General features: G+C 43.9%; 1 protein-coding gene across 6 annotated transcripts; it reads right to left on the reverse strand.

Moving 5' to 3' along the window:
* Positions 1 to 1,089: 1,089 nt before the first annotated feature.
* Positions 1,090 to 24,982, reverse strand: pde7a (phosphodiesterase 7A). Of its 6 annotated transcripts, XM_027004428.2 has the most exons (15): positions 24,667 to 24,982; positions 23,990 to 24,577; positions 9,376 to 9,436; positions 7,598 to 7,630; positions 6,823 to 6,912; positions 5,784 to 5,935; positions 4,963 to 5,026; positions 4,594 to 4,689; positions 4,263 to 4,363; positions 3,895 to 4,026; positions 3,706 to 3,797; positions 3,390 to 3,534; positions 3,000 to 3,096; positions 2,803 to 2,883; positions 1,090 to 1,767 (listed from the first exon to the last, which is right to left on the reverse strand). In XM_027004428.2, the coding sequence occupies exons 2-15, from the start codon at positions 24,125 to 24,127 to the stop codon at positions 1,562 to 1,564; spliced, it is 1,488 nt and encodes a 495-aa protein (XP_026860229.2). In that variant the 5' UTR covers positions 24,128 to 24,577; positions 24,667 to 24,982; the 3' UTR covers positions 1,090 to 1,561. The 6 variants fall into 6 exon arrangements, with proteins under 6 accessions (XP_026860229.2, XP_026860230.2, XP_026860234.2 ...); XM_027004429.2 differs by lacking the exon at positions 7,598 to 7,630; XM_027004433.2 differs by lacking the exons at positions 23,990 to 24,577; positions 24,667 to 24,982 and adding an exon at positions 21,622 to 21,896.
* Positions 24,983 to 26,865: the final 1,883 nt, after the last annotated feature.

Raw genomic sequence — 26,865 nt, forward strand, 5'->3', positions numbered from 1 at the left:
AACAACAACAAAAAAAAAAAACAGCTAAAATAAGGAAAGCACCTGCTCTCTTTCAAATGCAGACAGGGAAGCGGAGAAACAACTGCACCATCTGTACAGTTTTTTTAAAATGCATAAACAAAAACAATGGAATGTTCCATGTTAAAAATCAACTCAAACTGATTTATCCTCCATAAATTTAAAAGAAAAAAAAAATCATCATCTTTTCCCCCTCCCTCAACAAAAGGCAGAAGGCTGGACAAGAATTAAACAGACATGATGCTCTTTGATGAAAATACAAGCTGGTTTGGTCACTTAGCTTTGTGCATAGATTTAAGGCATCATCTCAGCAGTTTTTCTGGATGGAGAGAGTGAGTGAGAGCGAGCATGTGACTGTGGTGCGACTGAGACATTCTGAGAGGGCGTCCACGTCTAGACGGAGCAGTGGGGAAAGGGGACAGCTACCTACAAAGGCACATCTGCTTCCTTGTTTCTCCCAGCTGACAGACAAGTAGGTTGGTTGGCAAAACCCTGAGCGAGATCCATGGAGATTCTGGTCAGCTACACTCCCTTTGCCAGGACGCTGGAGCCCAGGGTTAGGGCAGGCATCTCTGCGCTCGCTGCAGAATGGAGGCAGGAGAAGGTGGCCCCTGGTCTGTACACGTGTAGGCCCAGTGGGACCTGTTTCTGGAGTGCAGGGGGAGAGATGGACACGATGAAGCTCATATGGCACTGGGCACACTGGACTGACCTGATCAGGGTTCAGTCACATGGATTTGATTCTTTTTTCCGTTTCTTCTTTTTTTTTAAAAAACTTTTGTTCAGTACATCAGCAGTAGGACAACAGTTCGAAACATGTAAGAGTGGTTCTTCACATCTGTGCTTCAAGGCAAAAAAAAACCCCACAACAACAAAAAAAACAGAACCAACATGATTCATTTATAACAACGACAACAAAAAAAAGACATCTGTAAACAGTTTTCATAGAGGCAGCAAAATGACTGGGCTCTTCACATTTGTCTTTTTTTTTGTGTACACAAGAAGGAAGATTTGTTTGCAACACACACACACACACACACACACACACACACACACACACACACACACACACACACACACACACACACACCTCCCTCCTGTTTCTTGGTGCAGTTGTGTTAAAAAAAAAAAAAACAACCTTATGAATACTCTTGGTGTTAAACTCGCTAATAGAGCAATTCCAATGTGGTGAAAATGGCACTTATAACCCAGCAGAAGGGATTCTTTCTGTTTAGCATTTCTCCAGGCTCTAGAAACACAGCTGAGTTCTCTTAGTAATGCTCTCCTCTGAAGAAAGGATAAATAAATAAAACAAATGAGAAAGAAAAACGAAGGGAAACATTTTTTAAATCGCAGCAGTAGCCGAATGAGGTATCGATGTATTGCTTTATGTCAAAGGGAAAATAAGGGATTAAAATTAAATAAATTAAATAAATCAGTGGTTGGTTTGAGATGGGAGGAAAGAAACTGATGAGGGTTTAAGGTATGGGGCCAGGCAGGGGCTGGAGGAGTGGGTCCTCTGCCCAGAGTCGGTGAGGGAGCATCAGCACTCCTGGCTTCCCTGAGGTAAGGCTCTGGAGCTGGGCTCCTCCGTGGCGGCGGCCTGCTCGCCCTCGGCCTCCTCAGGCTGCATGGCATTCCAGCTGGCTTTGTTCAGGCACAGGTGGCCCAGCATGGTCTGGGAGAGGCGCGTGTCTGAGAAGCGAGCCCACTCGGCAAACAGAGGCTCCACCACATAGGTCATGAAACCTGAGCACACGATGGAGCGGTAGAGACGTAATGAGAGGTGGGGGGGGGGGGGGGTAGTTAAGGGAGAGAGAAAAAAGCAAGAAGGAGAGCAAGAGATAAAGGTGGGTGGGGGAAGAGACACAGGAGAGAGTGAGAAAGACCCAAGTTCAGTCCCAGACCAGGAACTCCGTTAGTAACAAATAATAAGATTACTGGAATTGTTAGATATTAAAAATGTCCATTTGTCCTCCTTCTGCCAGCTCCGGGAGCTTGTTTCTAAGCAGTAAGAGCTTTGTCAGAGTGGGTTCGTGCGCATGCAGCAGCAGCATAATACCAGTCCAGATCTCAGGGCTCAGTCTGGTACACATCCTACAACAGTTGGCAGCAGGCAGAACCACTGACTGTTGGCTCTCTTTAACGCTCTCAACAGTTCAGGCAACATGTGTCATTACTTTTATCATTATTTTCAATAGCTACTTTTAAATCAAAACCCTCACAAAATGATTTCTCCACCCACAGTGATATACACCTTCTTGATAAGGTGTCTGAATTTGATGTTGGGCTTTGGTTTAGAAATGGTGACAGTAAACCATAACAAAACCATGTTAAATGACAAGTTGGCCCATCATAATTACTGATGCTGTTCCACATGCCAGTCAGAAAATGGTCTGCGACATTGTTGATTAAAGTGCTGGAGCTTTCAGTCTGTTTGGCCAAAGACTGCAGCTGACAGCCTGATAAACAGGCTAATAAAGAGAGCTTCTCGGATCCTGTCATTGACGACCTTCAAATAATAATACAGTCCAAAGGACAATGAGACAGTGTCTCCTTGCTCATGTGCTCGAGAAATAGCTTGATGTCATACAGACTATTTGACAACCAAGGGTTGAGTTCTACCGCAGGCCAACTTGCAAAGACCGTGTTTTGAAGCCATCTGTCGTGACTCTTGAATCCACCCAGTAAAAACAGCACCAGTGCCAGGACCTTAGAGTGTTCTTGTGGACTGGGTGAGAGACGTCACCAGTAGCCCTGGAAACCAGAATGCCCTTTTCTTACCAATCTGAACATCGGCTATGGAGTTAGTCTCGCTGTCGCACAGTGGGCTGACTTCAAGTTTGTGCTTCTTCTCAATGTCTCCTTAACACGGTGCAGGGTGGGAAGGGAAAACACAGAAGAAGAAAAAAAAAAAAGGTGTGACTTTCACACTCAGCACAATGATTTCAAACTTGGTCTGCTTTGGGTGTGATATGTACCTTGATGGAAGAATTCCTCTGTCACCTTTTCACTCCACTGTTTGCTGAGCTCCCATGGTCTACACGGGTTACAAATATCAGCACACTTCAGGGCCATCTGCACATGCGCGTGCGCACACACGCACACACACACACACACACACACACACACACACAATAAAAAAAAATGAGGGATTTGGCAAACCACATTGATTACGTAAATCACACAGACTCTCGCGCACACACACACTTGCACACACTCACACACCCAACCCAAAGGACTTTGTGGCAGAGTCTTTAGTAAAGTCTCACTTTAAATGTGAATATTCAGTTGTTTGAATAAAAGGTGCTGCTTTCATTTGCATTTTTGTTTCCTGCCTGTTGCCATGACGCCTACCAACACCTCCTCACCTGCAGGACGAAGTGGCGGTGGGAGGTGTTCCCCAAGCACAGGTCCTCCTGGTCCAGGTGTGTCCTGAACTTGGACAGGTATTCATTCTGTCTACTGATATCAGTGGCCAGGATGAGGGAGCCCAGCTGCCTCTCCATGTTCAGGCTGGGCAGAGAGAAAACTCCATTACACATACTTCAGTGGAACGCACTGTTGCAAACAGAACTTAACAGCCATACTTAATTTGAGAGGGCAGTAACATATGGGTACGTACATGTGTGCGTGTGTAAAAGAGCAGGAAGGCTGGCAATTCTGGTGCCGTGTACTGATACGTACCTGTCTTCCGTGGGAAGATGGGAGAACAGTTCCGTCTCTCGGAGGAGGCCCACTGCCGACCTCCAGTGGTGGTTCTCCAGAACTGAGGTATTCTATGCAGCCAAACGCACTCGTTAAGACCGTGTCGGTTTTGAGACGCAAGCGCCACGAGAAGGGGGCGGCGGTGTGGCGTGCGAGCGCAGCGCTCACCCTGTACAAAGCGGCTAGGTAATGGTTGGTTTTGACGAGGAAGGGCTGGTTGACTCCAGGGTGGTCCAGGTCATGTGTGGCTGCTGCCAGCAGGCCCAACAGCACGTCACAGGAAGTGAGAGACTTGGCGAGCTGCAGAGAACGTGCGAGAGACAGAGAGAGAGAGAGAGCACAGGAAAGGAAGAGGGAGAGAGAGCGTGCAGGGAAGGGAGAGAGAGAGAGAGAGAGAGAGAGCAGGGAAGGGAGAGAGAGAGAGGGAGAGAGAGAGAGGCCCAAGCTAAGGGGCATTCTTGAACATTGGGTGTGCAACTTGCGGTCATGCTTTTGAGAGCAGCTTAAGAGTTTCTCCTGCTCCCTTTCAATCATACCTTGGGCTCCTTCAGGTAACAGTGCATTGCCTGGGTGACGTCGGCAGCGTGGACCGAGTTATGGTAAGGGTTATGGTTGTGGTAGTCCTCCTGAACCAAAACTGAAAGCCATAACCAAAAGGGTAAAGCAAAGTGACTTCCTGTAGAGCACTAATCAGCTACTGCATCAGAACCAACAACTAAATCTAACAAAAATAAGAAGACCCCATCTCTCCAGCTCAAATACATTTTGGCCCATTTTAATGCCACAGCTCGAATCTTGTTTTGTACCAAAGTCCAGATTGTGGGAATTCCCCCACAGAAACGCTGGTCTCAGGGCAGGTCCACTCACCTAAAAAGCGACGCACTTTAACCATGTCTAACTGGAAGAGCTCAATTAAACCATAATGTGTCAGCAGATATAACGTCAAGGAGATGAGACTGTTGCCTGAAAACAAAGGGGAGCAAAGGACAAGAAATTGTTCGGCTGAATTTATTGCCCAGTTAAAACAAAAAAGGAATCGCTGTGGTGCAATGGCCATGCATTTATGTGGCCAGCAGGTGGGGGTGTTGGCCACAACCAGAGCAGTTGAACGCTCGTCACACTTCATGCAGTGACTTAAGAGGGGGAATACCAGCGCGAGATGCATGGCAAGAGCACGCACGCGCGCGCTCACACATGCACGCGCGCTGGACCCAAACGCTCTTCAGAGACACGTACCGTTCGTCAGCCTGTCGAAGAGGAAAATGTCAAAATTCCAGCTTCCAACCTTTTCCAACATGCACTACAAAAAAACAAAATAGGTACATTGAAACACAAAATCAAAAATACTCAAAAAGTAAAAAGAGGCATAATATAGAGACAATGGGCATATAATTGTTGAATATTCCATCATTTTAGTGGTGAAAATGGCTGGGATATATTATAGCGACCTAAACCTACACAGTACAACCAGCTATTTCAGACACTCCAAGAAATACATGAAAGTAAATAAGTGGCTTCATACATTGAGATGTTCAGAGCGTAAGCCTATAGCAGCAGTCACTGTGGTCATGCCAACATTTATCTGCCATTTTAGATGTTTTCATTTCTCTCTGTCTTTCAGGTTCAATCTTCAGGTTCTTTCCTGGAAGCCTTCTACACAACACTTGGTGCTCATAACATGTACTCTTTATAAAAAAATCTAATCAATCATTAAACAAACAAACAAACAAAAAATCATCTTAAGATGGTTCCTTTAACAACCATGAATAACCACCCTTACACCTAAAAATAAATAGCAGGCTGGACGCTTCTTGTACAGAGGCTAGGCAGCAGTTGTGTTAGCGGTAGCAGCATGGACCGGAGAGACCCTCTGTCTGCAGCACTGTGTGCTGGTATCCTCACCAAATCAGTGTACCGTTTAAAAAATAAAAATAAAAAAAAAGCTTTTAGCAGGAAATCCGCTGAGCTTCTTGTTTTGTAATGCATTTCATGTCCCAAATGAGATTCACGTGGCAGTGGCAGTGTGTCTGCGTGGCGTGGCGCAGATGTGAACCCACCTTGGCTTGCCCACAGTAGTCTTCGTCCAGGAAGTGCAGGGGGCTGAGGTGTGGCGTACCCCGCAGCAAGCGAGATGTCAGGAGATGCCGCTGGAAACTGAAGAGTCTACGGATCCTCCGGGCTGGAATGGACCCCACCAGCTCAGCATGGGCTGGACAAACGCATGCGCACACACCCACACCCACACAAATACGCATGGACGCACGCACACACAGGCATGCATAAAAAGCCACACAGAAATCTCTATGGATGATTGTAATCGCTGATATTATCCTTCATGTATTCGTCATGCTCTCAAGCTGTTCATCAACTACATCATGCCATTGCTGGGGTTTTCAGACACAATAAACACATCATCTCCTTCTGGCTCATGCTCACCCTATACCAACTTTGCCTCATTTCAAAGTGATAACAGACGTAATATTATGTAAACGCTTCCTCACACAAGGAAGGAGCAGGTCAAAGAAAGTTTTAGTAAACATCCTGGGGCTGCATAGTGTTCTTTGCACAATAAAGTGCCAGAGAAAGGTAACTGATTAATGTGGCATTTTTACACAAAGTGAAAGGTGTTTGCCAGGCAGACACCAGGGCAGAGGGCTGGCGCAGTGCCTGGCTCTGCCAGACTGCTAAAGTTACCACCCTGCTGCAGAGTGGGCCCTCCAGGGCCACTTCTGGCAGGAGAGCCCTTTTAAAAACAGGCAGCCTCTGCAACCTGTACATGACTGAACCAGCTATGTGGATTGTGGTATGAAATAAAACAAGTGTATAAAATAAAACAGTTCTAGATAAAACAGCACCCTTAAAAGAGCATTCTGTAAGGTGTTCTATGTAGAACGTTGTCCTATAGTGTACATTTCATAAAGCAGCATTGCGCAGATTACTGAATCTAAAACACTGCCCTGTAGCTTATGTTACATTAAAAAGCATTCTGTAGCTTCTAGCAGGCAAAACAGCCAAGCAGCATTCTGCAGCATTCAGTATGTTGCGAAAGTAAGAATGACTGTGGAAGACAGGAGCGCTCTTCACTCTGGTACTTACAGTGCAAGGTCCGGAAATCAACACCCAGGTACGGGTGCGAGCCCCTTCGCTCAGGTTCAAAGCCTACCTGGCTCCTCACTCTCACATCTCCTAAAAGGCATCAACACAAAGGGGCCCTCAAGACATCTGTTAGCGAACCAGACTAGCACTGCTTCCCAAGGAGCAGGGACTGAGCCTGGCAACGGAGGGGCGGGGCAGGGCGGAGCCAGGCACTGAAAGCACACCCAAATGCATGCGCACACACAGCTGAAACAAGGGCTCGTGGGGGGGGGGGGGGGGGGGGGTCGGAGGGGGTGCATGCAGCTCCATGCCGACGGGTGTAGGCATTAGTATTCAGGCTGCCGTGGGCTAAGCAGACAGACGGGGGTGAGGGTGGCGTGGCCGAAGTGGAGGTGACAAGCTCGTGACTCAGCCCGGATCAGAATGGATGGGAAATCAGAGGGACTTCAGATGAGGCTGGCCAAAGCTCTCAAGTCACATCTGTTCATTCTCACTCAATCGCCCATTTTCATCAGACTGCGTGTGCTGGGGAACAGGGGTGGGTGACATTTATTGAGGAATGGCCACCTCCAACATTTCAGTCACTGCTGATTGGTGTATGTGCATGAAAAAAAAACAAAAGGGATATATATATATATATATATATATATATATATATATATATATATATATATATATATATATATATATATATGTATATATATATACACATATATATATATATATAAAATCAATGAAATAAAAAGGACAGCCTCCCACCAGCACATTTACTTACTTGAAAACAGCTGTTTGAATATTACACAAGCCCCTATCAAAATACCAAAACTGTGAATTACAATTACATAAACACTATCGAAAAAAAATAAATCTGTCAAACAAGGACGGACATGAGTGTAAAACCAGCATTCAGAGATTGGACAGAATGTACAAAAGTGTAGTAGCAACACAGCACGCATGCAAACGGGGAGGTACCGCACATAACAAAAAATAAATAAATTCTACAACAATAAACCCCCACTGAAGCTCCTTAGACATGCAGGAGGAAGGACGCTGCTAAGGTACAGAAGCGGGGGGGGGTCAGGAAAAACGGGCAGGGCAAGGGGTGGGGCACTGCCAAATTACAGAACCAAAGAAGAATTTTCTCCTGCAACCACCAGCTCGCTGTTATGCTTAGTTTATGGCTTGGTACATATTAAATAAAGGGTCTGTTTGAGAACGCCACTGACGGTTTTAAGAATTCCAACCCCTGCTCATGCTTTTAAGGGATAACTGTTTAAAGGAGCTCCTGGAGGAAAGGCAAGCAAGTTTGTCCGCCCCTTCAGAGAGGCAGTTCGGACAGCTTAGTCGCAGCTGAGCAGCAGACCAGGGTTGGGCCTCCAGTTTTTGGCGAGGCACTTCGCAACATGCTGCTTATCAAGCGCATTTATCTCCCATGTATAAAGTGGCAGCTGAGGGTCATTCTTGGGGACTTCCGCAGAACAGAACAGAAAAGGACGTTCCACGTGCACTGAAGCGTGGCAGTGTTTTCGACCAGAGCACCAAGGTTATGTCAAAATGCAGGGAGTCACCGTTTAGCACAGGAGAAACCAGGAAAAACACCATTACAGTACATTTACATAGCAGCCAAGCAAAACTTTGGTTTTGCTTCCTATTGACTGCTGTCACTAAAAAGGTAGGCAAGTTTATCGGTTCAGGAACTCCAGCTATTTCAGACGCCTTCCGTGCTTCATTTTTACAGAATCATGTCAAAAACTACAGTAAAAAACAAAAATAAGGATAACCCTTTGCTGCATCTTTTTCACAACACTGACTTCAGCTTGTGGTTTGACGTGACCTCACAATATGTGCCATGTGTTGCTGATTGGCTGCTTTGCAGCGAAACTTGCTTCCGATTTTCAACACTCTTTGCTCGGTTTGCAACACACTCACCCCCATAACCCTCTATGCTGCCTCTCTCCATAGAAATGAGTGAAAATCGCATCACTTTGCTGCAATGTAAATGTACTGTTAGATAGGTAGGCCTGTAACGTGACCATGGCCATTCATAATATAGTCAATGAAGTCATAATGTAAACAGCACTATTTTTAAGTGCTCTAAAACCTGGCATGGAAACAATCACATGCAAGAGGCAGAGTGTCTCCCAATCCACAGCCAGTAACTCTAGCCTCCATCGTGTCAAGGAAACGTGTACAGGTCTGAATCCTCCTGAAACACCATTTTATGCGGCCATTGAAAATCCAAGTTCCAGCTCTGGTGGATGGTAGATACGCCAAACAAACCATATGCAAAGGACGTGTTGGTAAGCGGCGGGGCCTAATTGATTGACACGGTGGGTTCTCCATCGCCCGGCCCACTATCTCCCCACTTCTGAGCTGCTCGGTGGCACTCTCAGGAAAACATCTACCATGGACCATAGTTTGTCTAGGATGATCATGTTGGTGTGTGGGTGAGTGTGTATGTGAGAGAGGGAGGGAGGAAGGGGGCTGAGTGAGACACAAAGTGTTTGTGTGCGCGTGTGTGTGTGTGTGTGTGTCAGAAGAAATAATGCTTACCTAGCATCCGAATGTACAGAGCAGTTTGATCAGAACTGTCGTAAGAGATCGCACCGCGTCTCTGTGGAACAAGGAGAGGTTTAGGTTGGTGTTCAGGTCAACTTGCCCTTGACAATCTCACACACATATGCAGACTATAAACAAAATATTAAAATGCATGTCAGATATAATGACTCAATTACAGTCACCATTTACACACACAAGGGTAATTGAAAGTTGTGAGGCAAGAGACTTTTAAATGGCCTGGGGCACTTCCTGCCGCACTCCCCATTAAGGAAAAACAAACGACAACAACATACAGTCATACATACAACAATGGCACTAAACCAAGACTCAAATACCCATTGAGTGTTCAGTCAGTCACTCAGCAAGCAAAAGCCTCATGGCATCGTTCATAAGGGCAGATGTGCTTCTTACATGGTTATACTTCAACAGACTGTGTTTATTTAACAGCCAGGGATTGGCCGGTCATTGCCACTGATCCAGAATCCATGGCGTGTGTGCACACACACACACACACACACGGTGCTGGGGGCTGAATTAAGCACGCCTCATCACTCACATTTAATCTACTCATCCGTTTCTAGCACTACTATAACAGGCTGCACAGTGACTGAAAGGTGGGGGGGGGAGAGGCAGCACCTCGCACTTCTGCTCAGGAAGCGTCCGGAGCATCCGCCTGCTCCTCACACAGCTCAACAGCTCACACACTCATCCGCTTAAGAACTGCACGGACCAAAAAAAAAAAAAAAAAAAAAAAGGACCCAAAATGTGTTATGAAAGGGCTGGTTATGAAATATAAAAGTCATGCCAGAGAGAGGAAGAGAGAGAAACAGCGTGTAAATGATGACCATGCTTATCGCCATCATACAGATCCATTGTCTTTGTCTCTTTTTAAATGCTCAGACAAAAAACAAACTGTGACACTGAGCCCTCATAGATAACCACTGGCTAGCTAGCAACAAGACAACTGCAATTATCAGTGACAGAGACTGAGCTGTTTTGTAATCACTTGGACAGAGTATTGCTTTGCCATGCTCTTAAAATTCAGTTTAAGGAATAATAACAACTTTGAGTTCATTACACATGCAGCAGTATCAGTATTAAATCAGTCTCCATATTCATGTTTAACAGTAACTGATATAGCATCATTAATTTCAGCTCAGTTTTCTGACATGCAACATTTGTGCAGTAGTTTGTTTGGTTTATTTTGGGTTTTTTTGGTTTTTTTTAAAGCACAGCTCACTTTAGAGAAAGACTACAAGATTACGTATATGTATCCACAGTATTGTTCACATTTTGCAGCAATTCTTTCATAGTTCCATTTCAACTTTCTTAAAGTGATACGAACGGCATTACTGATTTTGAAACATGAGCTACATAAGTGTAAGATATGTAATCTGGTGACATGCAATCAAATCAGTAACTCATTGCAAATCAGTTTACATTTCTAATCTCAAATTAAATTTTCAGATTTCATGTAGTAATATATCATGATGTATCATTCAAGTATCGGTTTGTTCATTTGCAAACATTGCTAGGTTTCATGGTAAGCACAAATGTGAACGCAAGTCATTTTTAAGAAAGTTACTGGCACAAGAATAAAGGGAGGGGAAAGAGGGTTACATATGGAGAAGAGTAGGGTAGGTAAAGAGAAAAAATCCAAACAAATAAAACAACGAAAAGCCTCCAAACTGCTATGAAAATAACCTGCATGGAGGAGGAAAGGAGACATTTTTACAGCTCATCACTGAAGCTGTAGAACCTTCAAACTAGGGTTTTCTTCTGTTGGTTTACCTCTCCATCTACTACTCCCAAGCACGCATGCACACAGACACACTACACCCCTCACCCCCCACCACTACAGCTTTTAGATGGCTGGCTGTGGTGTCCCCAGATGGCATACAATTCAGTGTTTGACGTCAATGGACTGAACCAATTTGCATTCTTGATTTTTTTTTTTTTTTGCCATTACCAAGCCTCGTTTCCCTTCAGGCTTCTCTTGTCAAATAAAATTACAAAACAAAATGCATCTTTTTACCCCTGCCAAAATGGGAGCGGGTGGAGGGGTGGGTAATTTCACCACAACATGCAAATGGATTATATGAAATATTTATCATACACCGGACACAAACGCATTAGGAAAAACCAGAAGTAGGTCAGAGACTAAACGTAGTAAAGCCCTGCTCTCCTATAGTGCGAGAGGCCCTTGATCTGTTTGGGACCACGCTGCACTAGTCTCCGGTTAATCCAGCTAGGCAAGATAAAGCCCCCAAAACAGCTCGTCCAAGATAAACTGCGAGGTGTGTCCGCTCCCTGCTGGCACACACCCAGGACTGTGGTCACCCCATGTGACGTCTGACATCACCCGTCACTTCAGCTGAGGAGAGGAGCTGTGCATGCGGCTCGGGCTGAGTTCCGCTGTAGCCGCATGCCGCGTTTACTCACTCTGCAGCCGCATCATATTCGTTGGCCCGCTATGGTGGGTGGGGGTGTGGGTGTGTGTGTGTGTGTGTGTGAGTGAGTGTGTGCACGCGAACAAGCAGGAGCCCCTGTGCCTCTCTGGCATGGCTTTAGAAGACCCAGGCTCAACCGACCCATGGTGGAAACATAAATCTCACGGCAGGGCTGGGGCACGTTGCTGGCGAGTTTTTATGGGGGAGCGTGGTAGAAAACAAAAACACTCCCATTTTTTTTCCACACTCAGAGATACAAAACATTCAATTAAAAAAAATACACTGACTGCATACTGCATGGTCTGAATCCAAAATGTGCCATTTGCCAGACTGCGAAAAAAACAGACTGCACGACACTATGCAAAAAAATTGACTTAAAAAAAACCCCTGAAATATGACCATAAATATCCACCACAGAATGCTTGGAAAGGAAGGGCCCGTAAGCAGCATGCGTCACGTCCATGGGCTTTTTCTGCAAGGACTTGGGGGCCTCTGTTTGAACAGGTGAACCTGGTGCATGCAGACTGCTGCCTTAATGCTGGGCCAGTCAGCAGGTTACAGACCCTGGTGAAGAGGGTGTGCACGCACAGAGGTTTTACCTCGCCAGCCCAGAGACAAGCACCAACAGCCTTGCCTTCAACTGCAGGAGGAGCGGTTAAGGCCCACAACAAGGCTGTCATTACTTCACATCTGTTATGCTGGAGCCAGTCTACAGGACGTCAAGGGAGATGTAGGTGCAGTAGACTTTGCAAAGGATTAAAGTATTTTATGCAGCTTTGTGCCTACCCCATTTTAAATGACATTATAAATAACAAAAGGAACAAAAAAAGTTAACATGTTTACCAAGTTAGAAAATGTTACTGCCGAGGTTTTGAAAGATCTTCAACCATCAGAAACTGTGGAAATAATCTCAGGGCAGGGATTAAGAGGAGACTGTACAACTGCCCAATTTGTTAATTTGTCTCCATCAATATGATTAACTTGAACCCTCATCTGAAAAATGTCACTGCTGACTGTTGTCCAGAAGCTACTCTGTTCCCTGAATCCTCTGTGTCCACACTGCATGTAGCTAGGCTTATAATCAACAGCACATTCTTCATTTTAACCATTTGCGTCTGCACTGTCCAGAGCCGCATCTTTCCCTACGTCGCCATGGGACCAAGGTCATCTGACACGTGCGAGTTTTACTATGTTGTGAACAGGGTTGCCCGTTCCCGATCTGTGCTTAGAGGTGCCCGACCAGCTCAGCGCTGCTGCGGAGATTTGAGGTAACATTGGCCATTTACCATATGGAGACCATTCCATACCAAGCTCTGGATGCAGTACTGTAAGGGTGGGGCATAAATAGACATGCGCGCAATTTCGACTTAGGCCCATGTCATGAGAGTGTTGAAATTAAAATGTCACACTTGAAGCACTCTGCCAAAATCAGTGCGGATGAAAGTGAGAAGGCTCGGATGCTTGTCTGCCTGCACAAACTCTAAAGCATTCACTATTCCAAGGTGACTTCCATGGCTGGAGCAGGGGCAAACAGATCAGACACCATTACAGATAGCAGAATCTCTCATGATCGCCTGTAAAGCGGCAAGCTACCACAAAGAACATACTGCCGATATTAGCCCAGACTCAGAGGCTCTGTAATGATGAGAAACCTTCTTCTCTTTCAAATAGGAGAGCGACAGTTGTCAGAAAGTGAGTAGTTTGTTCTGAAGTTACAGTTACTCCTACAGCCTACTGAGACCTACCTTGGAGAAAATCCATCTGACGAGAATCGCAATTACAGACCAGATCAGAGCTATTCCCATTGGACCTTGCAGACCCGGTGGTTCATAGTCCCTCTGTCAGTTTGAGTGCAGGGTGTTACTGTCTGTGTATGGATTTGTGCGCATGTGTGTGCGTACGTGTGTGAGTGTTCGCGAGAGACTCTGTGCTTTCCAAGTTGAGCTTGAGACCCAGATGAAGCGCACACTGAGCTTAGTGCAGCTGCCTGAGCTGCGCTGCCATCACCTCACCACACGATCCTGGAAAAGGCACCACGGCGACACACGGACCTACACAAATGAGCTGGCCACAATGGCCCTGAATGCCTCTCACTAGCCCCCCCACCTCTCCCCTTATACACACACACACACACACACAAACACACACACACACATCCCAACCTCCCCCTCCCCCAGGCACCTAGAGACAGCCAACCAGACAGGCAGCACCATTGACGCACGCAGCAGGAGGAGCCAGCTAGGGGCGAGCATGCAGGAGTCTGCTTATCAGTGGCAGTGAAGTGCAGTCTGAACACTCTGTTTACTAAAGAAAAGACCGCCGGCACCGCAACGTCTGCACTGGGAAAGATTGGAGCTCAAGAACATAGAGCTTTGTGGGGTGGAGTTGGATGCATCTTCATTTACCTTGTGACATTAAAGAGCAGCTAACACCAGTGCAAGGCAGGCCTATAGTGGCAGGCATTTTTGGCGTTTAGTTTACATACTGCTGAAAGACACGGAGACACAGATTTGGGTGGTATATAGTTTACCAACACGTTTCAAAATCCGTGTTTCAACAATGAATAGTATGAGACACTAAAACAGAAAGCCATAAAGGCCTTTAAATAAATCCACACCAATTTATTGTCTATGATTCATAGCATCTGTTTAGTTGAGATTTTTCTCAAGCTAAAGTGAAATTTTCTTCAAACATGGCATGGAAACTGGATTAAGAGCATGTCACATTTTTTCCTCTTAGAGATAACATGCCAGTCATGAAACAGAAGAACTGCCAGTTCAAAGGCATTTCCAAGTCACAGCCTTGGCCCTGCCAGACGGACCCGTTTTAACAACAGGTGTGCAACACTCTCCCGCAGCCCAGAATTAGGCCCTCTTGCCGCTCTGACATCACCATATATCTCTGTGGAGAAGCATTTCCACAAATAGCCTCCTGCAGCAAGTCAAATGGGCATGCGTGCAGGGCCCACACCACACTTTTGCCAAGCATGGAACAAGACCAGGTGTACTTACAGCAGACTTAAGAGGATGCAAGTTTGAGGGGGAACTTCCACTCTAACTGCTGTGAAGAGATCATAGAGCAAGGTGCTAGCTACATCAAAGGTCATGGGTTCGATCCCCACAGAGCAGAAGTACAGATAAAAATGTGTATTCCTTCTCAGTGCTGGGAGTTGCTCTAGATAAGAGCGTCTGTTAAATGCAAATGAGCTTTTTCAGCATCTATTACAACAGCCACTACACATACACGGACCATGCCTTTGCTGAATATGCAGTTCTCATGCGCATGCACAAACACACTGTATGCTATGTTTAAAACACAAACTCAGCAGGGGAAGCCAAAAGATACACTGTGGGAGCGAGAGTCCCGCAGTCTGGGGACATTCGGTGTGACTCCGCCGGGCTGAGCGATTAAGCACGCAGCTGCAGGTTTCCCGAGCCAATAGCAGGAAGTAAGAGGGCCGAGCGCGTGACTGGTCGCTCCACAGGACACCCGCTCTCAGCTCTCGGGCCTATGCCAAGTGGAAACGCAATGGTGTATGGAGGAGATCCCCCACTATGCTTCTGGCCAGTGCCACTTTACCCATCGCGAACCGTTCTGCAATTTCAACACCCCATAAACCTCGGCGCTTACGACTGCCAGTGCCCTGGGGAAGAACAGCTCAAATGGAAGGTCAACGGAAAGGAAATGCTACTAGCGCATGATTCAATCAGATGACGATTCAGGGTCATTAGGGCAGAAGACCCTAATCTTCAGATTTCTCCTGAGTGAATGAGTAAGTGGTTTAAGATAAGTCAGTATCTTTTCGAAAGAGTTACGTCGCAGCACGATTCCAGACATAGAGCAGGCGTCAGGACCAGGGTCCAGCCAGGAGATGGCCTTATCTACTGCCCTGTGCCAAAGCTGAGACCTTCCTGGCAAGCTCCAGAACAGAGGTCAGCCAGTCTTAAAGCAGGCCTTATCAAGGTTGCCAAGACACTGACTCTCAAAAAGATATGCCTTTCCCCCAACCTTAGCAACTTCCTTCAAAACAAATACTGTCACTGCCTTTTCGACAAATTCTGGTTAGCCTTTTTTTAAAATATACACATATATATGCAATGACCCTCCCTCTGATCACCCCATTCTCCGTCACCCCAGGGCGTCAGCAGTTGGATTTATCGGCAGCCATAATTCGTTTCTTCCTAGTGTCTAATTGTGTGCGCGCGCACACACACACACACACACACAAACACATACTAAAAAAACAAATAATAAAACACGAGGAAAGTGGCCATGACATCACAGGGTGAGGGGGAAGAGGAGGTATCTGCCACAAGCTTCCTGCCCCAACTCAACCAAAGCCAAAAGGGGCCTCAGACATTTTGTACCGAGAAAGAGACGAGCATCAAACGGGGAGGTGCAGGGAATGTGGGCTTTACACCAAAATCAATCACTGTCCACCACAGACATCCGGAACAAAGCTGGTTTTAAAGGGCTGTTTTTTAAGAGCTTTGTCTGTTTCTCAATCTAGCCGTTCACCAAGTAATGAGGACCAGTAAAAACCCAACGCTGGAAGCTGGCTTCGAGAGGAACATGGACTGTCTGGGGCTCCTCAAGGACTGGATTGAGAAACACAGTTGTCTTGTGTAACCCGTCAGTCATGCTGCAGATAGCCTGCAGTCCTAGCTGAACCACTCACTCACTGTGCTTGGCCTACAGCTGCCGACGTGAACAGCTCATCTAGCATAGACAATTTGTGAGACCGTTTTACTGCTGAGAAAATGAGACACGTTTGTGCACAGTCACGAGTGTCCACTCAGCCAGACCGCAACAAAATAAACGCATCATCATATTGGACCTTAAACAGCAGCTAAAATACTACCATAAACACAGAACAGTAAAATCCTGATAATTCTACATCCTTAAACATAATGGGATTATAATCAACCTGACGGCATTGGAAGTCCTAGCAGCTCAAAGAAAAGCTGTGTAACTATAAGCTACCAGAGTGACAATACTATCACGAAGACATGAACTGCAACCCCCGCCTGTGCCCCCATGTGTACACAAAAAATTAAGACTACCCACAAGATGCAACGAAACAGTATTATGCAATACATGCTAAACAGTTCTCCCCATGTTTAGTTTAAGAAGAGAATAAACGAATGAACTTAACCCAGCTTTCTGCACTGCCTACTTATCCAACAGCAGGCATGGACGTAAATATGGCCAAAGGGTATCATCATACAATGCAGAGGCACCTGTTCCACTCTCAGTGTTTGATTACCTGCATCAACAATGGCTTCTTATTTTGTCTCTTTATTTATTTGGCATAGGAAGACAAAGTAGAGCACAAAGGGGTTTTTTGTTTGTTTTTGCTTTTCCTGTGTTCCTCTTACACTGAAACTTTGACAGAATATTTATAAATTGTGGGCAACTGTGCAACAAGAACAGACACACTTGTCAAAATGAGGCTAGGGGTTTCAAATCAACAATTGCCTGATTGTTGTTTTATTTTTGTGTGTATTCAATTGTTCCATGAGTTAGGAAGCTCCTCCCCACACAGACTTCACTTTCTAAGCCTGAATGAACCACTTGTGTCTTTATAAACTTTCAAAATCAAAAGAGACGGAGTATGGTTTATTATATTTACCCAATTCAAAAGGTTAACGTGACCGGTAAAAATCTAGCCTAATCTGTGCTTTTTCAATACTACAATGTGGCAAACGATTCGATTCTGTAACATTCAATGCTTTCAATACTGAATATAGCCTGAGGAACTGAATCAGCATTCTGGATAAGTGAATCAATGTACGCATTCTAATTTGACTTGGATGGATAACACACAAGCCAGCTGGCTTGAGCAGCGAAAAGGCGGTTCCCTAGCTAGTGTTCTCTCATGTCTGCATCTTATAGAAAAAATGGGATGAAGAACAGAAGTGTGGGCATATTTTGCCTACATCACTGATGAAGATGGACAGATAACAGATGAAACAAAACTAATATGTAAAAAGTGTCATAAACCTTCACTCACTGTCATAAACCTTCAATACAAGCAACACCAGTAACTTTGCTAACATGTTGTCTTTTCCACTCTTTATAGAGGTTAAAGTGCTTGTCGGCAACATTCTTGTCAAGTTAAGATCTACACAGGGGAGCTTTCTTAAGTAATTAGTTCAACGTTCCATTGAGAATTTAACTGCATTTTCATCATGTTTCCATCACAAATAGGCTATCAAGCATGTGTTACATTTCACATGGACCAGTTTTAAACACTAAATTATTGCTGTTTAAAACGAAGCAGTGAGTGTACAGTTTAACCTTAAATTATGAATGTTCTTCTTACTCTATTTTCCTTACTCAGAACTCCCACCACTCCAAGTTCATCCACTCAGGCTACCATTACATCTGCACTACACAGACACAGAAAATATGGCAGACTCCAAAGAAAGCCAGTAACTAAACAGAGCAGTCAAAAGAGAATGAGACTGACAGACCACATTGGCTTTTATAGCTAAAAACGTTAAACAGGCAAAGAAACTCCCTAACCAGAAGAAGAAACAGGCCATGTTTGAAGAATTTCATCCAGCTCGTTCATTTGTCATAAATCTTCACTTTGACATTATCTAAGCAAATAACTACTTATTGTGCACAAGCCTCTCCATCAGGACCCATATTAGTGTAGCAAGTGGAAATCATACAGACATGCAGCAAAGTGCTGAACAAGATGGACAGACAACTGAAACACACCAGCTTGCCATTTCTTGAATTTCGAAACAAATTTGAGAATCTATGCACATGCACGCACGCACACACACACACACACACACACACACACACACACACACACACACACACACACACACGACTATTTCTAACAGGAAACGTTTGCACTTGTTGCGTTTGCCCTACAGCTGCCAACTCCAGCTCCTCAGCCTGAACAAACTTTTGCAAGCCTGCTTTACTGCTGTGTTTGTGCATGGTCACGAGTGTCCACTCATCCCAACCATGGTGAAATAACTGTAGTGTCATATCAGTGTTAAAGAATAGCCTACTATAAAAAAAATGTAGTAAAACAATAAAATCCTGATGACACAAATTATGAAAAAAGTAATTATTTTAAGAGAACAAAAAGCTCTATGCCCAGGAATTTAAACAAATTTACAACAGTCAAAAAAAGAAGTGGTGTATGAGTGAGCAAACCAAGTGAAAAGTACAGAGGTTGTATATGCATAAACACACGCAATGACTTGTGAAACCATGAACAGCTCCTTCAGCATTCTTACCACATCCTGAAACTACGTCACTACAACGTGCGTGTTGCGTGAAAACCTTATCACCACAGTTAGGATAAACACTACTCACACCAACACACACACACTCCTACGAAAGAATGCCACTCCAGCTAGATCCTAGAGCTAAACTGATATTTCTGACCTCCTACATAAAAATACTATGACACAATCTGCCTGTGGCCATCCATATTCTAAAGTATGTTAGCAACAGAAATATAAAAATAATGGTGCACGTGTAAACACGCACACCATTTTTTTTTTTTTGTCATAACGGGACCATCATAAAGGGCTGAGTAACAAATACATTTATTGTGGTATGAAATATGCAAATGACTTAACATAAGGACTAGTTTTCCTGGGCTGTAGAGTGACATTATCAATGGTAAATAAGCAGTTAATATTAATTAAATGGTTTTCTGATGCATATTATAATAACCAGGATGTTTCCTTTTTTTAAGTATGGTAATATTTTGAGAAGTATAAAAATTCTCTCACACATTGAATCAAGCACCATTGTCATTTCTGAGTGCTATGGTCATGCTAGCCTGCTTTACACTACTAAAACACACACACACACACACACACAAATTAGGAAGACATTTTTAAACGTTTGACATGCTCATACAAAAGCTTACTTGAATAGTCATCCCAAAACTGATGCCAACCAAACATGCATGATACCAGGTGAAGCCAGCTCTCCATCCGACACAGCAGGACATTCTCTCATGACCACATACTGTCCAGCCGCTCCACCCAAACACCTAGTGTGGCTGTCCCGCCACTTGACACAGCAAGAAATTTGAGCCGACTTCAGACCAAACTAGCATGGGATTTAGATAATTAACGGTGGAAGTCTTTCAAGGGCCAAGGAGAGGTAGTTCTAAATACAGAAGTACATTTTAGTGTAAGGAGACCTCCTTTCTCTTTCTCTTATTTGCTCATTTGTGTGTTTATATGATGCATCTTTTCCATTGCAGGTGTACGTGGTAATGTTTTTTTTATATGAGCATAACGACGCAGAAGGCTTTGATTAGATGTTTTGCTAAGAAGCCCACATTTCATCATGCCTGTACGGGAAAACATAATGTCAGACACCAAGCCTGTGAGAAGACATCTTTCACAAAAACATGCCTGTTTGAGAAGAAGGGTGGGGGGTACTGGGGTTCAGGGAGGACACGGTGATAGTAGTGGAACTGTGTGAAAAAGTGGGGGGGGGGTTGAGCAAGCACTGTGGCCATCTGTGATATTGGGAACTGGCCAAACCACTGCCCCCAAAGTGCAGGCACTGGTTTAACCACCTCCCTTTATAACCATAGTCTGCCTCAGCCCTCACAAACAGCGATGAGAAGTGACATGCGCACACACACAGGCGTGCACATGGTCTAACACACCAACAGTCTCTCACACTTTATGACTGCGCACACACTTACCACTGCAACAGTCCTTTATGTTTTATGACTGCGCAGACAGGGAAACAACACTTACAAAAAGCTAATTACTAGCCACAGCTTGCAAAATATGCACTATAACCTTGGTTTAGATTGCAGTAACAAATGTTCAGAGCTCCACCCCCCCCCCCCCCCCAAATTTAAACAGTTATATCTGTGCATTTACACAGATTGTACTTACATTGTACTTACATGCAAGTATGGATCATTTTGATCTTCTGTTTAACTGCTATTTAGACATGAAATATGCATCATATAACATTTAATATTGTGTTTATATTACACAAACACACGCATATGCGAGCATGTGCATTTTTATATATTCAGTTTTACTGAGCAAAACAGGCTTTGAAAGTGGGGACCTGATATCAAAAACAAACCTATAACCCCAGGCCTAAATGTTCTACTCATGGGTTCCACCGCACTCAATGGTATCTAAATGGGAATCAACTCCAGCCTAACCCTGATCCCCCTGCTTCCTGGCTCACACACTCCTGCAAGCCTTCTTTTCTCTTTACTGTGGTAAATTCCAACTCCCCAAGCACCATCCTGCAGCCACTGGCCACTGAGTTTAGTCCCAAACCTAGTGCATTTCAGAGAGCTTACTGAGCTCTTCAAGAGCAGCTATAGTTGGAACATTTTACATTTGAGGTTGGAAATAAATTCAGTAGCTAGGTTGCTTTTCAGGAGAACACTTGATTATGGATACCCACTACCATTATTCACTTTTATCCATTTATTTATTAGTCATATTTCATTTATATCAATGCCTGCATTTAATGAAGGATTATAATGTAGCTGTCTAATGCAGCAATTAGTTTCAATTAGATTTGCCTCCATGTTTATAGGATGAAAAAAAATAAATAAATCAAAGCAATCATGAAATGACTTCAAAACATTCCAATAGTTTGTGAACACAATTAATTTGCCTGTTGTGATCTGGAGTTACAAATGCAGACTTCCAAAATTAGTTCAGGGTGGCTTCGGGTTAGCACTTAGTCTCGTCATAGACTTTCTTGCCCAAGCTGTGGGTTTAAGGCCCATCATGGTTAAATTGTGACCACTCACGTGCATTCAGGCCCTATCCCCATAACAGAATTCTCCGACATGCACCACTGTCATACAGCAGGAGCACAAACGCCGAGGCAAGTCCAGGCTTGGGCCGAGGGCCGGAGCGCCGCTCCACTTCCACCCTACATTCCACCCACAGACAAAATTCCAGTTAAAAGCCAGGGAAAGCCTAGAGGCATTCCACTGTTTATAGGACAGTCTCACCTGCCAGGAAAGTGGCAGATCTGATCTGTTGCCCACATTTATAAACACTTTTAAAAGAGCATTTTTTAAGTGCCAGATCAATTTCTACTTAAACATACATTTATGATTTTGTACAGGGAGAAAATCATTCTGAGGCACTCAATAAATGGACCACTAGGTCTTCATTGTGGCTATAGCAAAAATGGAGCTTGTGTGTAGTCTAGTACCTGTTACACCAGGTGCACACTACATTATTTGAACCCAGATGTTGCCATCACAGACAACTAATTTTTGGGCTCAACAACAAATCACTGCAGTGTTAACAGTTCAGTGACACAAAATTCCCACTCTACATACAGAAAAAAAATTAAATGTTTTGAATTTTCAGCAATGAATCATGTTAAACCTTGTAGTGCCTCTGCAACAGGTTTTAGGAGCAGCAATGATCAACAGCCAATGAGAATGCAACAGAAAACTGGCGGAATTACTTGTGCCCGGCCTGCTTCGGTAGTTATTCTGATTGTGTGTGTCCTGTAGGCCTATCTGTGTATAACCTGCAAAATGCTTAGATTAATAGTTAGACATTACAGCCTTAAAACCTTGAATATTTTTGTCTATACCATCTGTGAAAACGAGAGAGAATCATTGTGATCTTTTTAGATTTAGCTGAAAAAAATAGACTTTGCTTAGTAGAAACTAATAGTTTTAGAATCGTTCTCTACGACTCTATAAATCTACATGAACGTAAGGACTAGCCTAGTCTATGCACAGATACAAGTAGGCTATTTGTGTGTACTTTAGCTTTTAATCCTGATATCGTTAACCTGGATGAAAAACCAGGTTTTAAAACTCAGAATCAGACCGGAGCAACTGATTCATTTCTGCTTGAACGGTTCAAACGTTTTATTGCACCATTTATCTGAAAGCGCCCTTTGAAAAATAGGCTGTCTTTGTTACCAACGTCTCCCCAAACAATTCGTCCTATACAGTTTCCTTTTAATTCCTTTCTTGTTTCTGTGCAGACAAATGCAGCAACAACCACCACAGCCAGTTAGTTGCTCAGGCTCCATTTTGATACAGTTCTCGTGTGCATGTTCGTGAAAGAGCGGTATTTCGGGACCCGACGCTCTTCGTTGGGGATCTCCTCGGTCGAAAGATCGTGTAGCGCGAGACCTTCGTCTGCCGTCGCTCGTGCAGTGTGCACGTCTCTACGTCAAGAAAAAACACAAGTCTGAGGAGATAAATGTCGTATGGTGCGCGATTTTGAAGGTCTTGTAGTGTCCACTTGGCATAACAGCAACAGAAGCTAAGGTGGCAATTCCGTTACCGAAGCTAACGAGAGAATTGACCGCAATACCAGCAATATCAAACATCTCTTATACAAGCAGTTGCTTCATGCCATTATTCTCTTCCCAGTTGCCAAACTCTGCGGCTCAACATTTGCTTAAGATTTATATAGGATAACCCTAGACGAATACAATTACTTCATCATGAAAGAAACTACCTTTTATACATTAAAGCTGCCGCTTTTATTAAACAGCCTATTACGAAAGCACATAACATTTAAAACACGTGGCAGTTAAACCAAAGAAAATGATAAACAAAAGGTTTCCCCTCAAGCTGTCAGCCAAAAACGTGCTTATAGCAGGTACACCTCCATATGTAAACAATACCTTTTTATTAAACTAAGGCCCAATACTAATTTTAGGAAGAACACGTACCATGTTGGACTGGTTTTAAAACATGTAGCCTGCATTAGTTTTTTTTTAAAAAGTTTAAACTATCCAAAATGTGAATTTGTAACAGGTCCTCCACATGTACACAGAAAGGAGAAACGATGTTCATCAGCTGATACTATGTAACGGCAAGAGAGAAACCATGTAACATCTTCGAAGCATCGTGAGCGAGTGAGTGACTTACGCCGAGTGATAACTGTCGACATGCAGGCTAACCTAATGCGGGGGGGGGGGGGGGACGTTTGCACTGCCTACACCAGTGGAAACTGACCATAAAGAAAACATCTCCGTGAGTCCTGTCTTTTTCTATCATTAACAAAGTTAGAACAAAAAAATAACAGACCACGCAAAGTAAACATTTAGACTCCTACAATTTGAGGCCATAGTATACACATGGTGCAAACAGAAAGTATAAGCTGGGAGCTTTTGTGATGTGACTGTTTTACCTGCGACAGCTGTCTCGGGTCGGGGGCGCCGAATAAAGAGGAGCTGGAACTGAAACTGATGGCTCCCCTCCGGCTGAGAACATGCTTGGGAACCGGCCTGTCTAGAGGCAAAACCGGTAACTGATAACATACTTCCATTGAACAATTTAAACGCTGGATCCAGATAAAAAAAATTTAAATAAAAACTACAAAACAATAATCGCTGAAAATGTGGATAAGGAACTGCATGGAACTTCAACGTTGCTTGCAAATGTCGAAAACCAGAATTTTCCTTAAATGCAAAAAAGCAGATGTTCAAGACACGAAGTACTTCATTTTGTTCCGATCAATCTCAAACTCGCGCACACCGCCGTCATTGGTACTGTCCATGTTTCCCCATATGCATGTCTCGTGTTCCATTTTACTCGATTTTTATTCATCAGGCTCGAGCCCCCTTTCTTCTTTTTTCGGACAGATCGCGGCCTACAGACGATGAGGCCTGTATCTTTTTAGTATCTTTTAAAAAATGCTTCCTCATTTTTAAAAAAAAACCCAAAAACTCCGCTTTCTCAATCGTGCCTCATCGTGAAATGGCTCCGCAGTGTGCCTCTAAATAAAAAAAACAAAAGGCATGACCACTTCAAATCGGCATCAATGCTTAAAATATATTATAAAATAGATCTTGGTAAGAAACGTACAGGAACTTGCCTTTAGAGAGGTTCGAAGGTTTTCATTCGGGGTCTGCAGCGCGTGCAGAAAACTATCAACATTTATTCAGTCTCTTTTTTTCCTCAATGCAGACCTAAGACAGGACTTCACACTCCGAGCTACCTCAATTCAGCACTGTATTGGACTGACAGTGGCTTGGGTAAAACAAAAACATCTCCTGCAGCAGCGCCGCGCATGAACTGCACATGCTGACAGTGTCAAAACGAGAAAGAAATTACGCGGATAACACATAAAGCCTAAGTAGGCTTTCCCCAAGCGTTGCAAGCCGTTTCCGAACATGCACCACTTGCCAGCGATGGGGCTGTTGAAGCACTCACAAAAGCGTCCTTGCATTTTTTTTCAGCCAATAGATATACAGCAGCTAATGTAAGGCCAGTTCTGATTGGATTGAAAGATTGAAAGATTTTAATACGAGTGATCTTACTGGGTGGACAGTCAGGGCGATTCCGAGACAGATTTATGCAGTCGTTCACCGACTGTACGGACCTCAACAAGGGTATTCCACCACAACGGGGTTTGCCCTGCAGACGGTCTACATCACTACTAGTGATTACCTTTCTTGCATGAGTCATCCAGTTGTTTGTGAGCAGCGAGCCTCACTCAACTGTCTGGCCGGTTATATATGCATTAAATGTCATTTCACTGTTTTAAAAAACTTATTAATTGATTGATTTATTGTATAGTTAAAAATATAAGCCGCATAGTCTCTGCTAATGCTTATATTACTAACTATAATTTGTCACAGGGATAGAAACAGTTTTATTATTACGACGTGCTTAACTTGCTAATATGGTTGCTGACATAGACAACATGCAATAGGCCTAAAGATACTTTACTGCTGCCTGTGCGAAATTACAGATGTCTACTCACATAACGTTGTGAAGATCACAGCTGAGGCTATATTTCCACTGTCTCTGGAATTATACATTGTTCTGTCAACTGGCATGTTCAAAATCAAAATCTGCATGGCTGCATCACTACACAGTTGTTCCTGCTCGACATTCCTGCACCTGAGACAAAATGCTGGGCTGTGCTCCTTTACCATGCCTGACTGTGGTCTATTAAAACCAATGCACTGACAATTCGGATGCCATGAAAATCACCATTCGGTTCCGATAATTAATGTCTCGAAAATCCCTTCTCTTTTAGGGGGCTGCTAAGGTTGCATAGGAAAGATGACATCATGGTTTCTGTTCTCATAGCAGACTGTAGACAAAGTGATTGCTTTTCTTTTTTCTTTTCTTTTTTTTGTTGTTCTGAATAGACCTCTGCATGATCCATGGGCAAATTCATTTGTTATTAGATGTCATTCATTTGTTCTTGGGTTATATCCTGAGTACACGTTCATGTTTGCATGTTGGTTATAGAATGAGCGTACTTTCTCCATGGCACTGATTTCAATGTGCATGTAACTGATTGGATTTTAAAGCAATGCTTAAAGCCTCTGGCAGGGGAAGGGCATGACATTTGTTATGAAAACATGACATTTGTCATGACATTTGCCATGCATCTCATAATAGATTATTTGTACATCTTTATGCATTAATTACAAACAGGCATTGTTTTCTCATTCAGGAGTTGATTTCCATCTCCAGTTTCTTCATGGTGGCCGTATTGTAATGGTGTAAACCGAGTATGCCATTCAGTTCTCTAATCTCCTGAATTTCCAGGAATGATACTCAGTCAACAGTGGCACTACACATTTCTTATCCTCTATATGCATAACAGTTGCTTTATGCACATAGTTATACATTATATAATCTAATAATATCAGTCGCATCTGGTCCTGAGGTCCAATTACCTTAATGAATTTGTCTTTGGCAGGTTAATCCGAGCATTCCAGTCTTCATAAATGAAGTTGGAAGGAGATATAGCTTTAGAATGTTAGAATGTTTTAACTTGATCGCAGGATTCCGAGAGGACAATAGTGATTTGTGCCATGGCAACAGTCAGGCTCTGTGCCCATGGTGGGTACAATGATTCCCTCCCACCTCTTCCCCACCAGCTTAGAATACACTTCAGCACAACCCAGCCCCCTGCTATGCAGTCCTAAGACTTTTTCAGGCAACCTGACAAAATGGTGCCAGATCAATTTCACCTTCCCAAAGAGCTTGGACCAGGGCACATGTTGAAACACTGAAACAAACTAAGTGAACTGTTTCATATAT

This window comes from Electrophorus electricus, chromosome 5 (genome assembly GCF_013358815.1).
Source record: "Electrophorus electricus isolate fEleEle1 chromosome 5, fEleEle1.pri, whole genome shotgun sequence".
Lineage (NCBI taxonomy): Eukaryota > Metazoa > Chordata > Actinopteri > Gymnotiformes > Gymnotidae > Electrophorus > Electrophorus electricus.